The sequence below is a fragment of the Crassostrea angulata genome, chromosome 10 (genome assembly GCF_025612915.1).
Source record: "Crassostrea angulata isolate pt1a10 chromosome 10, ASM2561291v2, whole genome shotgun sequence".
Taxonomy (NCBI): Eukaryota; Metazoa; Mollusca; class Bivalvia; order Ostreida; family Ostreidae; genus Magallana; species Magallana angulata.
In genome coordinates, this window is record NC_069120.1 from 28610256 (window position 1) to 28630616 (window position 20361).

At 33.8% G+C, this 20361-nt stretch overlaps 1 protein-coding gene across 1 annotated transcript; it reads right to left on the reverse strand.

Moving 5' to 3' along the window:
* Nucleotides 1-492: 492 nt before the first annotated feature.
* Nucleotides 493-19565, reverse strand: LOC128168185 (orexin receptor type 2-like). Its single transcript, XM_052834360.1, has 6 exons — nt 19372-19565; nt 17248-17700; nt 6489-6864; nt 2426-2567; nt 1681-1799; nt 493-872 (listed from the first exon to the last, which is right to left on the reverse strand). The coding sequence occupies exons 1-6, from the start codon at nt 19411-19413 to the stop codon at nt 697-699; spliced, it is 1308 nt and encodes a 435-aa protein (XP_052690320.1). The 5' UTR covers nt 19414-19565; the 3' UTR covers nt 493-696.
* Nucleotides 19566-20361: the final 796 nt, after the last annotated feature.

Consider the following 20361-nt stretch of genomic DNA (forward strand, 5'->3'; position numbering starts at 1 on the left):
TTCGCCATAAAACATTCTTCTAAGGTGGGAATTATGTTTGAAGCTGTTCAGACTTCGGGAAGGGGTGAAACAAAACTTGGAATATCTCAAACAGACGAAAGAAGCAGTCTAAAATATGTAATAAACGATTTATATAGTTACTGATTTACATAAGATGATTCAATAAGAGTTCTTCATTAACCCGACGAGCCTTCATATGTTCACAAGGCTGAGTGATGAACAAATTACCCATCAAATATTCCTTAAAATTTTAGATGTGGGTTTTATCAGCCATAAAAAGAAATATTTCTAATGCTTCAGTTTAAATTTGAATATTTTTTTTTTACAGTTTTCCTCCTAAGAGAGATTAATAAAGTGTAAAAACATTAAAATAGCCGTGACCATATATATGCATCCAACACTCTTACGTTTAGAGTTTCATGATGTCAAAATGTAATTTTGGCAAAAATAACATGGATAAAAATTTAAATATATCAAAAAGTCACCGAAACGTTTTCCAAATAACTACGTTTAATATATACACATGTCAAACAATACACATATAAATTCAGATGACTGACATCACACACAATTCACAATTCCTCATAAATTTACGTATATACACAAAACATTTCTATACTGTACTTTATATATAACATTAATTTTGTATCAGTGTTTTTGTCTTTGTATATAAACACTTGGATTAAGATCTGCACGTTAATGGTCGGGATATGTGGATAACAGTACTTGCTCTGTGCACGAGTTGCTATTGTGGCGGTGTGTATATTGCGACGCACAACTGAACGTGGATACTCCGCTTTTGTAGTGCACGCTAAACGCCCTCCTTCTCTTGGTGCAACAGCAAGCAGCAGTAAATTCTTTTCTAAATTTGGCTGAAATGAAAATTTTAGCGAGACTCAATATCAAATTTATTTTCCCCCCAATATTTGGCTAAATTTTAAAAAATTCACAGAATCTCTCCCTCTCCCCTAAATTTGGTTGAAATTCAAATTTTTACAGAAAATCAAATTCATTTCTTTTTAAATTTAGACCAAAAATACTGAATATAATAAAGAATCTTCAAACAAACGGTTCCATGATGTGTGTATCAACATGCTTTGTTAGACATTTTAAGTTAAAATGTCTTTTTTTTTTCTTTTATCAAGCAACATCATATGCCTGATCGCGATATCTGCTGATATATACGGTTGTAATTCACATTTTATATCTACATTGTATAATCAATTAAGTTGTAGAAGGTTTGGTTATAAACCTTGTTAATAGTTACTATTTCACGCCTTGCGGGAAGATTTTCATACATTTATTCTTTCATAAATAATGGAGCAATATTTCATAGTTCTACGGTACTGAAACTGATCGAAGTAACTCCAGTCGACTTCCTTTAACGCATGTCCAATACAGGATGTATCGTATACTAAAACCCAAAAGCAGCAAAAAGCCAGGTCGCTCGCACGATATCATAAGGTCAAGATGATGCCAAAATGAGAAGATTTTATTGAGATGAAAGAAAATATAGCAGTGATTTTCCATCTGTTCAATATTGGTGTCTCCTCATTCTCAAAGTGAGCATCTTTTTCTCTATGAGTCATAAATTCTATCACCCTAGCAACCCTTTTAAAGCTTGACAACTTAAAATATTGTAAAACCCCTTTAGTATATAGATTTCTTTTTGTTACTCACCGCTCATGAAGTTATAGATAATTGGGTTTATAGAACTGTTGAGGTATGGCAACCAATGTGAAATCATCGATAAAACCTGTATCATTCTTGGGGCTACGAATCTCAGAGCATCTGCATATCTACAGTAAAAAAAGAATGCAAAAATAAATTCGATATTTAGAACTACTAATAGACTATGGTGTAGATTGAAAAATGAAATGTCATATTTAATATATATAAAAAAGAACGTCCAGATGATTTGTCTCTTAAATCGCAATTAGTATTTTAACATTCTATTTTTAAATGCATGACATAGTTTTGTTCAAAAGGTTATGCATATCCGCCCCCATTGTTTAACACATGAGAGCTACAAAGAATATTTCAACGAAGGTGGTCGAAAAAAATTTCTCCTATTGTTAGAAAAGTAGGGGGGAAATGTTTGACATATATTTAAATTCTTCAATCAAACTTGTAAGTCTAAATTGTACACGGGGAGGAAATTCTCAAGTAATTCCTTCGATTAAGACATATCGATACAAAATATTTTCAAATTGAAGCCAATGTGCCTTCGCTGCCAATAAATAAGCACTGATGATTTTCGCGGATGTTGATGAAAGCGTTTCTTCATGAAGAGTGCAAATGCAATTGGTTTAACATACGCAGAGGTAACCTTTGTTGAAGTATTACGAAGGGCCTTTGGAGAAGGAATCAGTTTTCCACTTATCAAGACATAAATTCTCGCCATGATTGTGTGGCGAGTACCTACCTGAGAATATTAAACAGGTGAACAGGGAAATAACAGACAGCAAACCCAATTACAACTGTGATGAGCATCTTGGCAGCTTTTTTCCTCGACTCAAGTTGTTCCTCCGCCCTGTTGACATTTCCATCCATCATAGGTCTATTGGCTAGAATCAGCAAGGGAAAAAGCGCAAGTCAGTCACATACTAATAGTACATACCAAGAAATATCAGAGAGAGCATAAATTTAACCTATCAATATTCGACGGTCTATGCAGAAGGGCTTTAGGCTGTTTATATCTCACCAGTCCTTTTATTGAAACACGCAAAATAAAGAGAAACCCGTAATGAAATACCTTTTTTAAGAAATATTTTATCATTTTTTGCAACGTTTTTTGCCTAGATAAATTGTTGAAATTAAATTCATTTCTTCATTATAAGAGATCTTAGCAATTTTTTGGCTTCCTAATGCATTTGTTTTTAACATAATTTAGGTTTTTACGTATCTCGAACAAACTAAAAATGTGCATGGCTTTTTAGTGACTTACATGTTAACTGTTTTATAAGTGCGTTTCCAATACAAATTGTAGTATTGATTTTTTATTTACTCAAACATTGCTGAAATTTTTGTACATTAAATGTCATTTGTAAAATTCCTTTAACATTCAAGCCCCCCCCCCCCCTTGAAACACAACTTAAAAGAACACCAATGGAACTATTACAGCGAGCATGATTATTCTAGATAGAGATGCCAATCACAATGCTGACACGTATATTGCAAAATCATTCAACAATTTAGTTTCAAGCTATCGTCAGAGAGCAGATGGACCTCTAAGGTTATCTGTTTCATTGCCACCGAAATGAACAGCAAACTACCGGACTGCAATTCATGCTGTCAATATCAAAACCATCGGCTGCACGTGCCAAAGGGAGCAATATGGTGGCCGTTTCGGAAGTAAACTTACACACATTGTAAAGTTTTTATCCCAAACAGTTTTCCGCAAATCTGTAATTTTCTATCGTTTTTCTTTCGTGTGCCTCAACAAATGTCAAACAGGTTTTTATGTATCTAATGAGATTACACGTGTCAAGGGGAAAATATATGGCGGTTACTTTTCTTTCGTGTATTGTAGGAATAAGTAGGAGCAAATGGGAGAAATCGAAAATCTGACCAAGCCTTTACGTAAATCTTTTTATAAGTATCTTCATATTTCAAACAGAGTTGGTTATATATTGATCATTGTTAGGGCATTAACTATATCTTATATACAATGTCTCCGTTTCTATTTCTTGCAATTGATATATATATATAAATTGTCTGTGTGTGTGGTCTGTTTAATTATTGTAAGGCCGGATCGAAATTAATTAATGAAGATATATATATAATGTATGAGAACAAAAGTCGTTTTTTCGTCATATTAAAAAGATATCGTCCTATTTTGTTAGGTGTCCATATAGGTAAACTTGTGTTAAATTTTCCAAATCTAATCTCTTCCAGGATATCAATTAAAATTAAAGGAAATAAAGTTTATGTATTCTTTCAATTATCAGTAATTAGTATTATGTAACTTTATCATAGCTACTAAACTCTACCCTTTAATAAATATAAACATGTACTTTAAACTCAAGACATACATAATACCTAACCTGTGACCTTAATACTAATTAGTGTATACTTGCACAAAGGTTTTTTTTCTATACTGACATCAAACTTACTGACTAAAGCTATTTTATAATTGCTTTGAACTAGAAACACAGTGTACCATTTTAGTCACGTGTTTTTCTATCGTCAATGAGGGGAAAAAATCATATTTTGCCATATTTAATGTGTCGTCTATGAAAACTAAAGTTAACTTGTTTTATGTATAATGAATGCTGCTGATGTAAATGTTGTTTTTCTCTTATGTCCATTTCACGTAGGCTGGAACATTACAAATCGTCAGAAGTCTTTGAAATTGACGTCAGTTTAAAACTTTTTCCCTTGAATCCAAGAGTATGTGTGGATTTACAGAACAAATTCCCAAGTGTATTGATCGAAACTTAATGACAAATAACTCCATACACCATGGGCACCCATCCAAGGGATGCTTGCTTTCAAAGATACTTGAAAGTGGGTTTTTTTTCAGGATTGAATATTGTGGATGAATTATTTGTGGCCACGGACCAATTATGGTGGAAAAAAAATTCCGGAAAATTGCAAGATGTTTAAGATGTATTGATATCATAAAAATTGACTTTGTCTGCTGTAATTTTAGGAATTGAGAGGTAGTGTATAATCCACCAGAAGGAAATCTTGAGAGAGAGAGTTATAGAAAAAAAGATTGATTTCACTAGACGATAGATAATTTGGCCATGGCTAATGGAAAAGTCGAACCTCCAGATAAAACTGTTATAACAATTAATATCCTTCAATTTAAATAGACATACTGACACTGGATCTTCCTCGTTACTGCCAGGAATAGTTTGAGTGCCAAGAACAAAATATGATCTCAAACGGTTTTGGAAATACACAAGATACCGCAGATTACTATTTAGTTCTGACAGGCAGTGAAGCATAAAACCACAATAATTCCGAAATACACAAATCAAACTTTCAAGATTTAGATAATTGTTACGTGTATATTGTAGTTTTCTTCCAAATGACAAATTTTTTTTTAAAAAATCATTATATGTCGATCAATAATACTTCTGTAAAAAAAAAAATAGGGTAGAAATGACTTCTTTTGGCATTGACTTTTTTTCATATCCTTACAATTATTGGTCGTAGAAATTTTAAAAAAATGCCTGATTAATGTTCTTAGAATAGATCATCATACTTTAATATATAGCTAATAATATATAACTTTGCCATCTTTTATATTATCCATCTGTAGTTGCAATGGGATCCTGGGTTCCGTTTACTTATAACCTAAAGGTTTAAATATGGATACTGAATTCTCGGCATGGTAGTTGGTGTATAAGTTTAGCATTATTTTTTCAATTGCAGAAAAATAAGCACCCACTGAAAATTACTATAAAAAACACGTGTCAGAACATTTGACATTATTCATTGACATTATCCATTATTTATTGACATTATTCATTTATAACTAATGAGGTTGTTTCTGGAAAAAAGTACATTTCGAGTAACATGCAGTTAAAACTGAACATTTTATATTTTGCATCCAGATCAACAAGTAGGTAACTATATATAATTAATATAGAATTGGAAGAAAGGGGGGGGGGGGGGCTCGGAATTTTCCCAGACGAAAAAAAAAAATAATCATCGCCAACTCTAGACTTTGCTACACATCACCCTAGCTTCTGGACAGTACAAACGTTTGCTGCAAGAAAGCTTAGTATTCAATTAAATGCAGGCATGTTCAGCGCTCCTCTGTACGCAATTACATATTCTCTTTATATTAAACCTTTTCTTAGTTGAGAGGATAGTTCGTCCAATACGGGAAGCCCATTTTCACAATTAAGGAATAAGGAATCATTCTTTGAGTGTTATGATGTGATAATTTTGGTCGGGGCGTGGTCAAATCCAATAGAGCCTGAATGGCTTTATTATAGATTTAATCACGCCCGACCGAAATCATCACCTCATAATATTCAAAGAATTATTCCTTAATATTCATATTTATATAATTTCAGCAATTGTACGATTGAATATTAGAATATTTACATATTTTTATGATTTTCATTTCTTTCAGTTATGCAAACCCCGCTTGCGCCCCAACAATTCGTCGTTTGAATTTACTGTACTGTATATTACAAAATCGATGCGTAGTGTTATCACAGAGAAAGACACTGGAAAACGTAAATATTGCAGGATAAAACTATTTGCTTACTGGTTTGGGAAGGGGGTTGTTAAACAAAAAAAAATGTGTTTTACTTGAGTTATGTATATACAAAGTACGTGTATAAACAATGTATGCTAAATTTGTTATTAAGGATTCGCTTGTCTTGGCAAGTACAATGATAAACAATTGTGCATTTGCATGTTCATTGCGATCAAAGTAACCATTATTTATTTATTTATTTATTTGATTCTTCTCAGTATGGACCAGAAAGACACAATGAAAGCCCCAAGAGGAAAATACCTACCTGACTCTATAGCACCTGGAATTTTACCAGTCCACAAGACTACTGCAATCATGCTGTAGGTGACAGTCATCAATACTAACGGAAGTAGGTACATCAGTACAATAATGACTGATTGGTATACCACCTGGTTCGTTTTGTCTGACCACTGAGGTCCACAAAAGATCAGTAAGTCTATGTACTGACGCTTTACAAAGCGTGTCAAGTCTGCGACGATCACTTCGGGTAAAGCCAACAGAAATGCAATGATCCATATAACGAGAATGATAATTTTGGCCCTCCTTTTGGTGCTTTTGAAGCGAAGCGGATAGCAGATAGCGTACCAGCGCTCTACGGAGATGGCACTCAATGTAAAAACCGACACAGCAACAGACGTCGTCTGAAAAACACAAAAGAATGGGAAAAGAAAGCTACTCAAATCTGTAGACATGTTTGTAAGCCTTTTAACATATGTAGAAGAGACTTGGGTCAGAAACAAAATCTAACGATTATTTTGTGTTGAAATTGACTAATGATGATTAACTATTACAATAGTTAAGTACATGCATGTAATTTTGCAGTCAAACCTTGAAAATGAATAGATTAATAAATACAAGTGCACATTTGACCAAAATAATAGTAATGTATTTTGAAAGCCCTCCCCCCCCCCCCCCCCCCCAAAAAAAAAAAAACACCAAACAAACAAAACCAAACGTCCCTCCTAAAAAGGAAAGCAAGAAGAAAAAAAGAGAAATCACAACAAAATTAAAAAAAAAACCCAAACAGTTGCAGTTATCATGTTCAAAACGATCATACAATACGTGTAAGTTGCTAATAATTTTGAACACATTTGTTGGAATCTGATTTTTCGGAGGCTATCTCAACATAAAGGGTGTAGAGACAAGTCGCTCTCTGTTTGTTTCCGGAGATTATCAGTATTTGTACAGTGCATAAATATTAAAACAACTTCAACAATAATGACTGTACCCCAAAAAAAAAGTCGTCGCTAAACATGGGCTGAAATATCGGAAACATTTTTCGTGTATTATTGTGGTTAAAGGATTTTTGTTGGACGTAAGTCAATATCGGATGCCCACAGGAAAAGTTCATCAGAGTTAACGTTGTAGTTTTAACAATTAAATGACTATATTTTAACACCTCTTGGAAACTACGAGTGCAAAACCAAATGATGAAACATGTTGTTTTTCTATCAATTTCGATATTATATTCCCTGTTATTATGAAAAAAGGGACCTGATCATTCTATTACTGTTACGGAAACTGATCACACTTTAACACCCCTTGGAAAGATAATATGTGGTTTTATTACAGAAATGAGGAAAGCCAAACAATCAAGGGTTTTGTTTGACGGAAACAATGATTCCACCGATAACGGTTTGCACCTTTGCGTTTGATACGGTTGTAAGAATTCCCAGGCCAGAAAAATCGCATTCGGATTAATATATAATTACAAAAATATATTTACACGTATATCCCGCATGTATCTGGTTTATTACTCATAATTGTTTTTCTGTCTGTTGCATTCATTCCATGCTCTTTGAGCCCCGGTCGATAGAACCGTAGAACTATCAGCAGGTAATTTGCGTATTTGATCTCTTGTCGCTCATTAATGATGAAGATTTTGTTCAAGTTTTCGGTCTGCTGTGAATGCGTAGGAATACATACTTTACGACCGAAGCAGCTCCCCTATACGGGAGTTTATTACTCCATGGTCTAGCTCAAATTAACACACTAGAGAAATTGTAAGCCATTTCTTGTAATGAGATGCATGACGAGAGAATGTAATAAAATTCATCACATGAAATTTTAAAATGTCGATCTGGCTGGATGGTATATTAATAGATTTTTTTTCACGAAGGAAGATTATAATTAATTTTTTATACTTTATTTTAATTATTTCTTTATAAGCAAACTAGTTTTGTGTTTATTACCGATATAATACTTTTCAATATATCAAAAGAATCGACCACACAAAATGCCCCTTAAATATTTAGACACAGCTGAAATTTTCAAAAAGAATCTTACGAGAAAAAAAACTATAGAAATAAAACTGTAAGCTTTACAGTTGGTTAAATTGCAATTTATTCTTCTCGTTTCTGTACTATATTAGTATGTTTTAGGGAGTTCCGTATTTCAATAAGTTATTAATTATCAATTATTATCAGTATTATCAATTATTAATATTAGTGCTTCAGAGATGAAGGACTGACACGGAATTGCTTTGGGCTTTGTTTTGGGTTGATTTATCATTATGGATTCAAATTGCAAAATACGTGTCACATCAGTAACCTCATATATATATATATATATATATATATATATATATATATATATATATATATATATATATATATATATATATATATATATATATTGATATTTAAAGCGGATTAGAAGGAAGTTATACATCTGTGCATTTACATATCATATGTTAGTGAATCATGATTGTCGTGCACTGCCTTGTAAAATTGATACATGTATCTATATCATGAAATATATTTGAACACCTATTGTAAAATCCATACGTATTTTTTTCCCTTTTAAATGAATATACATTAAATTATCTCCACTCGTACTACAGTAAAAGTCGCTTTCCCTCCAAGTTTACCTCAATCAGATCTTGCACGGCTTGCTAAGATCTAGCATAAGGTGTCTGCACTGGCAAAAATTTCGTTTCTTTTTTCCTACGTCTTTTTGAAAGTTGAAAATGGTTATATGCCTTAACTAGATTCATACTTTAAAAAAACTGACTTTCACGAGCACAATTCCCACAAGAAGCATAAAATTCAGTTCCATTTTATGCTCTCAAAATCGTTTGTTCTTGAAATTTCAGTGCAACTTAAAAACCCTATATGTGAATCACGACATCAATAATGGATAATTTTGCCAGTTTTTCCTAGATACAGCATCTTGTTTTGTTTCCTCTATATCACATTTTTTTCTTCTCGCGTTGATGATTTCTGTTTTAACTTTAACATTTTAGAAAGCAAATATAAAGTTTTGCTTCAAATTACTAACAAAATTTTACAAGCATCAGGCCTATACCATTTTTTTTATCAACTTGTGAAAAAATTGTTAAAAATACAGCTGAATACAATGTACAGTGTCTCCAGAAAACCAAATCATTTTACGTAATGATAAACATTATGAATTCAAATCCGATTATCTTAAAGCCACATCACTAGTAATCGGGCTCTAACGGTTAAATATGGTTCAAATTACTGGATAAAGAGCATGGATGAGCTTGGCAAAAAAACCAAAACAACAAAAATCAACTAAAAAACAAAAATAACAAATCCCTAAAAACAAAAATCGAAAAACGAACGTCCCATTTCAGTAAAAAAAAAATTGTACTGATCTATTCGAGTTTTATAGACAGAGTTTCCAGGACTATTGGCACCATTTAGCGTGCAAGAACACTATAATCCAAACCAAAGCAGTTCCAGGTCGGGTTATGATTTTCAATAGATCTGGGGCAATGCTTTGCATTGTGTCTAGAAATAACCGCCCCGCTTCATGAAGTTGCACTACTCTTCCTTGCAGTCTATTCAAAAAGTTTAATTTTGATGGAGAGCAAAAATTAAACACTTTGTTTATGACTAACCCCACAACATAAAAAATGTTTATGAATAACATTTTTTCTTCAAAATAACTTTTAAAAAATAAAAAAAAAAATTATCAAAATGAGGTCATCTGTATTACCGTTTAGTGCGGAGTTAATTAAATTTCACATTCCTGAACATATCCCGGATTTAATGATTCTGGGTCTGTAGTTTCTATTGGGAGCATCATGATTGATTTGAATTTGTAAACCCCTTAACCACATATTGGGATGTGAAGACATACAAATTGGCTTAATACACTAGTAATAAGCCCCTCATATTTTATCGTCTTGTAATCTTTTTCATGTTCAACCGCTTTCAGACAAGACAAGACCTTATTCCGAATCCGAACCCAAACATCATGAGAACCATCATCAGGAAATTACCTCCCTTGAGAACAAAAGGATGTTTCGCCCCTCAAGTTGTATTTGAGACAATGATTTTTACACAGAAACATACTTACGCTCTCTTTAAATTGTTTCTTTAGCCCTATATGTGGTCTCCACTTGATTCTCTTACGATTCGATTGAAAACCCCCCTGTGGTATTTTGAAGATTTCCTCAACCCGACATTTATATGCAATTTTCACGTGTCAAATTACTAATAGATACGCGATGTAAGCCAAAGACGGTTACAACATTATTCAACTGTCCATCTGTCTGTCCGGTTTTGGGGGGTTATTTAAAATTTTTTTTACTTCAATGTTTATCTAGTGTTTGCCGGGATAAATCAACGAAATTCATTTGTGATAAATCGTTTAGTCACGTCTTGTCATCAAAGGGGGTTCGGTCATAGTTTCGTTTGTTACTTGCTGAAAAAAATATTCTGTAATCTTATATAAAATGAGTAGCGAAAAACACAGGACAGTTATGAATCTCCCTCGAAAGATATGTCCAAAATGTAACTTATACAATACATAACCTATGTTAAAAAAAAACAAACAAACAAAAAACAACACATGCATTGTTTGCATATCCAAGAATCTTGAGTTCCATGCGTAATTCGATGATTTTATAACAATAGATTAAAACGTTTAAACGCTCAAATTGGAAAGTTTTTGAGCTGGTTAATAACGTTAAGACTTTTTGAGACATCCCCCCTCCCTTTTCTTAAAACCCTTTTCCTTCTCTTCATATTTTCAAAATCTATAAGCTGAAACTTTCAATGAAACATTCCAGGGCTCATAGAGTTTTACAGGCTTAAACCTATCGAAAACAACTTTTTATTGCTTCAGCATAAAGCTGTTCGATTTAAATTTTATTTTTGAATTTAAATTACGCGCACTCAATGATTGCTGCCATGCAGTTTATATAGTATATCTTAACATTGTTTTTACATACACTGCCACAGTGCAAACAGCATGATGCCTTGTCGATTTTACAGCTATCATATTCTAAAGTCTTAGCCGAGATCTTTTATTTTTATCCAAGAATTAAAAAGAACCGCGAAGAATTGACAAGAGTGACAGATTGATTGACAGCGAACACAAAAACAAACACTTAAAAAAAACTTTATTTATTTTACAACGATTGATAAACAAGTTCTACAACTTATATTAATATCTCTCGTTGGCACGGATGTTAGCGCGAGGGGGTCATTGGTGTGGGAAGAAGCCGGAGTACCCGGAGAGAACCCACGTGTCCAAGCGGGCGACCGCCAAACCCTATCACATACGACCTCTGTCGATCACGGGGATCGAACTCGGGTCGCAGAATACATTTGTTTGATATCTGAAGTGTGAAAAAAAAACCCGAATTAGTAGTGTATGAATTGTTCGAGTTGATTACGAAAAAATCCAAATGAGCTAGTAGGTGTTGTGTGTGTGTGTTTGTGGGTGTATAAAGTAATTGTACAATATCACCTCGATCACGACAAAATGAAATGTAATATTACAACTGATCTTTGCTGTAAGAATTGTCCATCACATTCTGTAAGTCTTTGACGAGGTCATCCACAGTTCAAGCTATATCAAAATCAAATTTTTGGCTAGCGTTTTCATATTCATTCAAACAACATAGCATACAAATTTTACTACCCTTGTCTTCGAAAGAATAATTTTTTTTTTATTAAAAAGGTTTTACGGTTGTGGAATGAAAAAAATTACAAAATCTAACCTTCGTTTTATTACAGGTTCGAACTAAGCATACAAGTGTTTCTAGACGTTTTTCAGTTGAGATTTGAGAGTTGAGAATTGAGAATTGGCAACATTCGATTTGACTTCCTGAATTCGATATGTACAGTGTATTGTCATTTAAACACGTCACATTTTGATGAACCGAGAAAAAAATCTTCCATATTTACTTATATAAGTTGTTAATTATTGTGGAATTCGTTCAATTTATGCGATCGTGTAGTCTCAATTGGATCAAGGGGGTCTCTCACACAGAGTAAACAAAAATCCATTTCACCGATGACGATCTTAAACAGATGAATTTTTGCGCAAATTCAGCAGAGAAAATTCGTTATGATTGTCTTGGGATTCGTAAAAAAGATTATATGTTACGTAGCTAGGAAAAAAAACCTCTTGTTTAGTGTTGGTAGTTACAATGACCTTGGTTTGACATTTCTGAAAACTCTCTAATCCGTTCTACGATGACAATTTATGGTTTGAATACGTAATGGTTGCAATTGTGAATGGTCTTAAACAGGATATTAGGTTGAATGTCACAACATTCCAAGAATGTTTGATGTGTCAATTTCAAATCAATCAGATCCTACTAATATAAGAAAATGTGGATGTTAACATTTTACAATGGAATAAATCAGCAAAAAAAGACAAATAATTATCCCCAGTCCAAAGATTGGTAGGGGTGGTGTTATTGGATAAATGTTTTCTAGTGTGAAATGTCACGCGAGAGAGAGAGAGAGAGAGAGAGAGAGAGAGAGAGAGAGAGAGAGAGAGAGAGAAAGAGAGAGAGAGAGAGTTGTTTAAACGTCGTTGTCATTTTTCAGCCTATATGATAAATTTTAAATCTGATACAAAAAGAAAAAAAAAAATTAAGGACAGAGCCAACTTAAAATCTATGTAAATTATATAATGTCTAATTGCTTTAATGAATTAAATATTTGTGCACATTGATTGACATGATCTAACAATTAGATGGGTGAACTCGGAAGAATGTCATCAGCTAAGCTTGTTGACAGAAGAACAATCAAACTCACTGCAGAAGCGTTCTTTAGCTCCGTGAAATCGCATCGCTAGAGATGAACTTGTCTGATAAGTCTTGCAAAGTACATAGTACTAAATAAAAGAGAAAAAAAACACCATTCGGTGTTCATTTGATGCGGGAATAAACACTCCCCCTTGCATCTCCATGATAGCTTAGGTCAACTGGTGTGGTAAAGGTTTTTTTGTATGTATTATTTACATAAGGACTTCTTAATTACAACTCTGTCAAGCTTTTGTTCTCCGAAACTGCATGATGGTAAATATATTAATGACACAACCCAGTGGTTTTGTTATTAAGGATTCCATTATGCAAAAAGGTCTTTTTATTCCAGTAGGAACAAAAGTTATATGGCAAATATATACGACCATAAGAAGAATGTTGTCTCCTTTTCCATCTTCTCCGCACTTAAAAGCAAATTAAGACAGTTCATTAGTACATTTGAACATAAACATCTCTTCTCTGACGAGGAAATTCGGTTAAGTCATATCACACAATTTCAGCGTTAAACTGTTAACTCAAGGGCAAATTTATTTCTCTTCTTTATAATTGCCCCTCTCTTCCATCTTTTTCCGCATATAATATCAATATCATTTTTAGCTCTTATACATAATTTTAGTATGCACTATGATTTTTATGGAATTTCTCATCTTTCCTCTTAACTATTCCTTATTAATGACGCTGATGTCATTGCACCTTAACTGGAATATCATTTGATGACATCATCAACATGCACTGACGTCGTGCGTACCTCGAAGATATAAACTGCAGTCAGGATGAATAAAAAACATTACATGTACATATTTCCTTCGCAAAACGATTTTTATAAAAGAGCAAAAATAAGAAAAGGATCGAAAATTGGTAGTTTTTTTTTGTTGTTTTAGATGATGTGCAAGGCAGAGACTACAGGTGAAACGGCGCACCAATAATAAAACACTTGCAAGTACAACAATAATACAGTAATCCGTGCAAGGTGTTGTTATCTGTAACCAAGAGGGGAGGGTGAGTGTATTCCATGCACCATCAGGGAGGCAGGGCTGGCGCATTCTTTTTACCACACACTGCTTTTATTAATGTTGTTTTTTGTTTATTTTTGCTGCCCACTGTCATGTAATGGCCGTCATCTATTTATTCTAACATACCGCGGATTGTCGACACATTACCAATGTAGCGAAAGCAATTTGTTGCTCATTGAAATGTTGAGACCCTTAAAAGCTTCTGTTTTATAGATAGGGTTTGCAGAGACAAATTAATTCATACACGATATAACTTACGGTATACGTAATAATCTGTTTCGGCTATTTCAGATTGTATAATAGTAATTCTATGATTTTGGAATTGCCATTACTTTTTATTAAAGTAATCATTTCAAGAACAGTGATATTAATTCATTCGAAGTTTGAAAGACTTACTTAAATTTTAGATAAGATAGTTAAGATAAGTGTTTTCTTGTTCAACTATGGTAGATGGTTTGGATTATGATGAAGATATTCACACGTACAGTTCATGTACTAAGCTAAATTGGGATTAACAACCCTTTGCCCTGAGTCATTTAAGGTCATTCTAAATACTTCATATAACAATTATTATTTTACGCCTATTTTCACGGAAATAACAAGGGGATTCACACCTAGAAGAATGTGAAAATAATAATGGTGAAAAAAAAGCCATCTGACGACATCCCTTTGTTTATTAAGACATGTTTCAATTGCATTCGGCGAGAATCTTAAATGAAGCACATCTTTTGATACACAGCGTGTTTATTTCATGCGTGAAAGACGATTAGTACATTCTGAAGCTGTCACCAGAAGCTGTCACCAGCTGCGTTGTCCGATGTCAAAACATGTACAGGTGAAGGTGCGGCAAAAAAAGCATTTTCCCTGGAATTATTTTTTTATTTTAATTCTAAAGAGAAAAACATGTACTTCGAGGGGATAAACGTATTTAATTGGTCAACTGCAGCAATTTTTCTTTGAGGAATATTGTCTGATTGCATACAATTAATGCTGTTAAGATTAGACTCGAAATAAAAGGAAATCACAATCCCATCAGCGTCTATCCGGCAGCAGAAAATGATCTCGGTAAATAGCGAGATTCTCGTAGGTACGTCTAATCAACGAAGGAGTGTGCTTAAAACCCTCGTAATTAGCAGACGTTATCAGAAACGGTGAAAGCATTCAGAAGAAATGAAGAAAGAAATGTTTTAAGGTCTTTATAGCCGACACAGATCAGACAAAAAAATTCTGATATCATATTTATTTTATTTTTTATCTGCTTAATCTGTTCATTTGTGGAGGCATGCTTTCTAGATGATATAATAAGGAATTTATGTGGCAATAATAGGAACAGAAATATGTGAGATATTATAAATATATACAACACCTGAAGCTTTCAAACTGTCATTAAACCTATCAGATATATCATTACCTTATCAAATGTTACAGTTATATAGATAAAAGTTGCATATGTTATCATGTGCGGTTGTAGCCAACGATCTTTTTTTTTTTACCTTGCGAGATATGTCATCCAATGTAAACAGTTCACTCTACTTTCTAAACAGAAATTTAATTTGCTGCAAGGTGGATTAGCAATAAACAATACAATCTTTGCCAAAAATTACAAATTAAATCGTGTAGGATTTATGTTTCACACCAGCATTTTATAAATAGATCCAGCGGCATCATCCACATTGTCGATAAGAAGTTGACAACATCCACCGGTTATTAGTTGCGAAATGGAAGTAAAAAAAAATCTTTATTCTTTCCGATAAATCAACGTATCGAACTTATCATGTTTTTCCCTAATTCTTTTAAAAACTGTCCATGTTCACTTAGTGCACTATAAATCACTGAGCTTTTTGAAGGCCTTTCATATTTCAATGGTTCTTTGAGTTTGACCTTTTTCTCAGGACAACCTATGAATACATTTTCTTAAAATTTTAATGAGCATTGCTGATGCATGATTTAAAACAAAAAAAAAACTGTTTCACTATTTTCAAAGAATTGTACTGTGACATTTAATGTATTCCTGAATTATGAAAATGATATATTCTTTTCTAAGTTGTGCATGGTGACTTCTAACCAATTCTTTCATGTTATAAATGATTGACATCACGAACATCGTGTGTTTCTTCGTCAATTCTCGCCAGAACCTCGTTAATCTTTCTACAAAAACTGGCGAAGTCGTCATTACGTTTGACTTCAACCAAATATCAAAACGAATTAAAAATGACATCCGGGGCAAAAATGATAAAAATGGACAATGCTTATGACGCACTGTGCGATATTGAATAAAAGCTCCTAAGCGGAGAAATATGCTGCGATAAGTTAGGGCTAAGTGGATTTTCAGATACTTAAAATAAGCCCATAAAACAACCATTTCTGTGATCTTGTATTTGATTTATTTGCCCTCGATCGTTGGATTGTAAAGCAAACTCTACGAAAATAACATATTTATGCATACCTACTATATGCCTTCTTTGGATTGAGATAACAAAAAATTATCATTGCATGACTAAACGTATTGTGAAATAAAAATCGTTTAAAGTGCAGCGATGTTGATCAGTGTAATTACATTTGGTTTTGTCTTAAGCAACTTGACGGGATAAAGAGGTTTGAGCGTTACTGAGGAAACTCGCTAGTAATTGCTTTAAATTCCTTTGTGACGTTTTAGAGTCTCGCATGTACTCTACACTCATGCGCGTCTAGTCTTTGGTTTTCTAAAGTAAATTAAAAAATGTAGAACTACACTCTTTTCTCGTAAAAGTCTAGTCTTTTGGTTCGTAAAGTTCATTACAAAATCAAGAGGTTTTTTTGTTGTACATGGCGGGTGATAAATGCTTTATACATGTATGATATCTTAATATTCTTCAATAAGGGACGATGCAGTAATGGCTTAGTGCGCCTCTTCTTGGTACATGGAACATAAATTACATGCAATAGTTTGTTCTATCTTTTGGTTGTTAGATATATTTTAGCGTGTTAATGCCTCTTACCTGCAAGAACAGTGCTATTTTGCACATAGCAAATCCAAAATACCAAGTTTCGGTGACATCACTCAGAAGTGTCGGCGGTAGGCAAATGATGATCACCGCCAGATCAGCAATCGCCAAATTCACGATGAAAATGTTTGTCACTGTTCGCATGGACCTATTTCTCCACACCGCGAAACAGACTAGTACATTTCCAGAGAGTCCCACTATGAAGGTTATGGCGTACAGTATGATGATGCCCCACTCCCAGTCGTCCGGAAAAACATAGTCCTCCAAATAGTCCAGGTACTCTTCGTCAGGGCGACAGAAAATGTCCGTACATTCAATTGGAACAGAGGAATTGTCACGCGTTCCCGATAGGTTGGCTGGAATATTTGTTAAGTTTTCCATCATTAATTTTTCAAAGTGTTCTTTTACGATGAACAGCGCAATGGCATCCTCCGTACCCACATCAGTCTATAAACATCAACATATTATGAAATTAAAATTCTTATCTATCAAAGATGAAAGACTTATATAAAGCATAGGTAATCGCCGCACATGAATTTCATATAAACGAAGCACTTGACATTCTGATACACATGCTTTGATTTTTTCCCTTCTGCTCGTAATTAGTTATTTTAAAAAACAAATCTGATACTAGAGGACATGCGTTTGTTTCATAGGTGGTATCTTCGCGGAAGCTATTATCACTTATAGTATGTCCCTCTTCGCGAAGTGAAACTGAGCGAGAGATGGAATCAACCTCGAACATATGTTAGCCCCGAACAACATGTGGTTAGCGCAATCCGCATTCCCATTGGATGGAGGCATTCGATACACTGGTTACTGTAATAGGGTATTATGATATTTAAAATAACACAGTTATCCGGCCAAGTAATCAGCGGAGTTAAATAGTGAAAAAAATCTCATTCTTCGTGTGATAGATCGATTTTACCGATTTCTTTTAGAGAGTTGAAATGTTTCTGCTCTATACGCCGGTCTCATGGGGCTTTGGATTTTTTCTTGATCTGGGCCAATTAGTGGGTACCTTCATTCACACGTTAATACAATATGCATACGTCGACGTGGATTATGTATGGCGACTTCACACGGCAGAATTCTACCACTATCGCATATAATTGTAGGTGGAAAAAAATGAAGACCATTAATTTTATTCCCACTGTTACCTGGCGGTCAATGTTCATCAACGTTAAAACTTTTTGAAAAAACAAACAAACAACATGAAATAGACTATTTCTTCGAAGCTGCACAATTCGTTTAACTTTCACGGTTAAAATAACGATGCTGTTATTATGTATTTTATACCTATATTTGAAATACATTGAGGCTTCAGATATCCGGACGACAGATATCGGGACGCTTCCAGACGTACAAAAAGTACTTGACATCAAATACTCATTCATAATTTCATCAACGTTTAGGGCAGAAAAGGGTTTTAAAATGTTTTGCAAACATCTGTTCAAGAAAAGTGATGGCCTTTGAATTTACGACACCGATATTTTCGATTTATCACTTTAATATAAATCTATACCGCCCGGATTTTGAAGGGACCGCCCGATATTACTTCCACCACTATTATCTATATCTAGAAAAATGAACGAATGATTGAATGAACGTTCTTTAAAATTAATTTCCCCCGTGTTCAAAGTATATAAAGTTTTCAGATAGAATATATTAATGAGTTTAAAAGTGATTATAAATTTCAAGTCCAGATAGGAACAAAGTTCGTGTAAAAAAAGTTTAAAACATCAGTGGCAGTATATTGATTTTATATCAGGTACATCAAACCAGGTTCTCTCTCTCTCTCTCTCTCTCTCTCTCTCTCTCTCTCTCTCTGAGAGATTGATTTCTATGTAATGTATAATAATTTGTTCATATAATTGTTCATTAACGGAATCCAGACAGTTTCTGATAATAAAAACCAAAAGAGCTATTATTCAAGACACGGTGTTGTAAAGTCCCATTGATGATAACTCTGTAAGTATCTTTATCATAGCAGGGTGATCACGTGTATAATTTCTCTCTTTGATGAAGCATGAAGCGTTGACAGATAGACATATAATTTTATTGCAGCTTTAGCCTTAAGTATGTGGGAATAAAAAGACAAGAATATAAAAACAGTACCTTTTCCCTCGTGTGATTCAGGCTCTCTTTCATGTTGATCATTGCGGAGGCATTCCGCTAGTCTCCGTGCTGAACAAGCGCTGATTTCGAGCGCAAGTAGTTCAAGAAAATAAACCACACTCAGTATTGGATTCTTGTATCAAAATGAGCTTTGATTGCGATTCTGTTTCCTAACTGAGTAAACAAGCAGACAATATCGAAAAAAAAAATCGCATAATAGTTAAATGACGGGTATAGATATGAATCGGAAGAAATTGTGCACTAATTCTGTTTAAAGATATGCTTTAACCTGCAATATTAATATGCGTTAATAATTTCTGTACGTTTTGCTCTGAAACAATGCGTTCCGAACAATGGCGCTACACGGTACTGGTAAAGTTTAAAAAGACACAGGTACTACCAGCTGACACACAGTCAAAAGATTTTGATACAAACATGTACTTAAAAGAGTTCAATATTTATACCTAATTAGCTTTCGAACCGAATTACGATTTTTTTTTTTTGGATTTTTTTTTACACAGAATACGACGGCACGCGCTCGTGAATTAAGAGGTTCAATACCAAATTAAGACTCGGTCTGGACACAGATTTAGATGGTGTGGGGGAGACACACGCGCGTCATCACTACCCATGCCAAGGAAAATGTTACATCTTACGTAAAACTTACAATCAATCGGTCACGAATGATCTGTTTTCTTCTATCTCGGTCAGGTCATAAAACTTTGTGTCTTTGTATATACGTACTTGACAGCACTGCACTGGTATCTTAGGGGCCAGCTACGTAAGCAATTTTAAAAAAAACCTCTTTTTTTTCAAAAGCACATTTTATGTTTCGGTCAGGGTGATTATTGGAAAAAAAGTAACTATATCCATCTCAAACCAATTCTATGTGTATACATGTAGTGGGCATTGAATAGCAATGCATGTTGTATAACTAATACTATAGACATTGTGTCGTTATATATCAATAGTAAAACTTCACCTCAATGA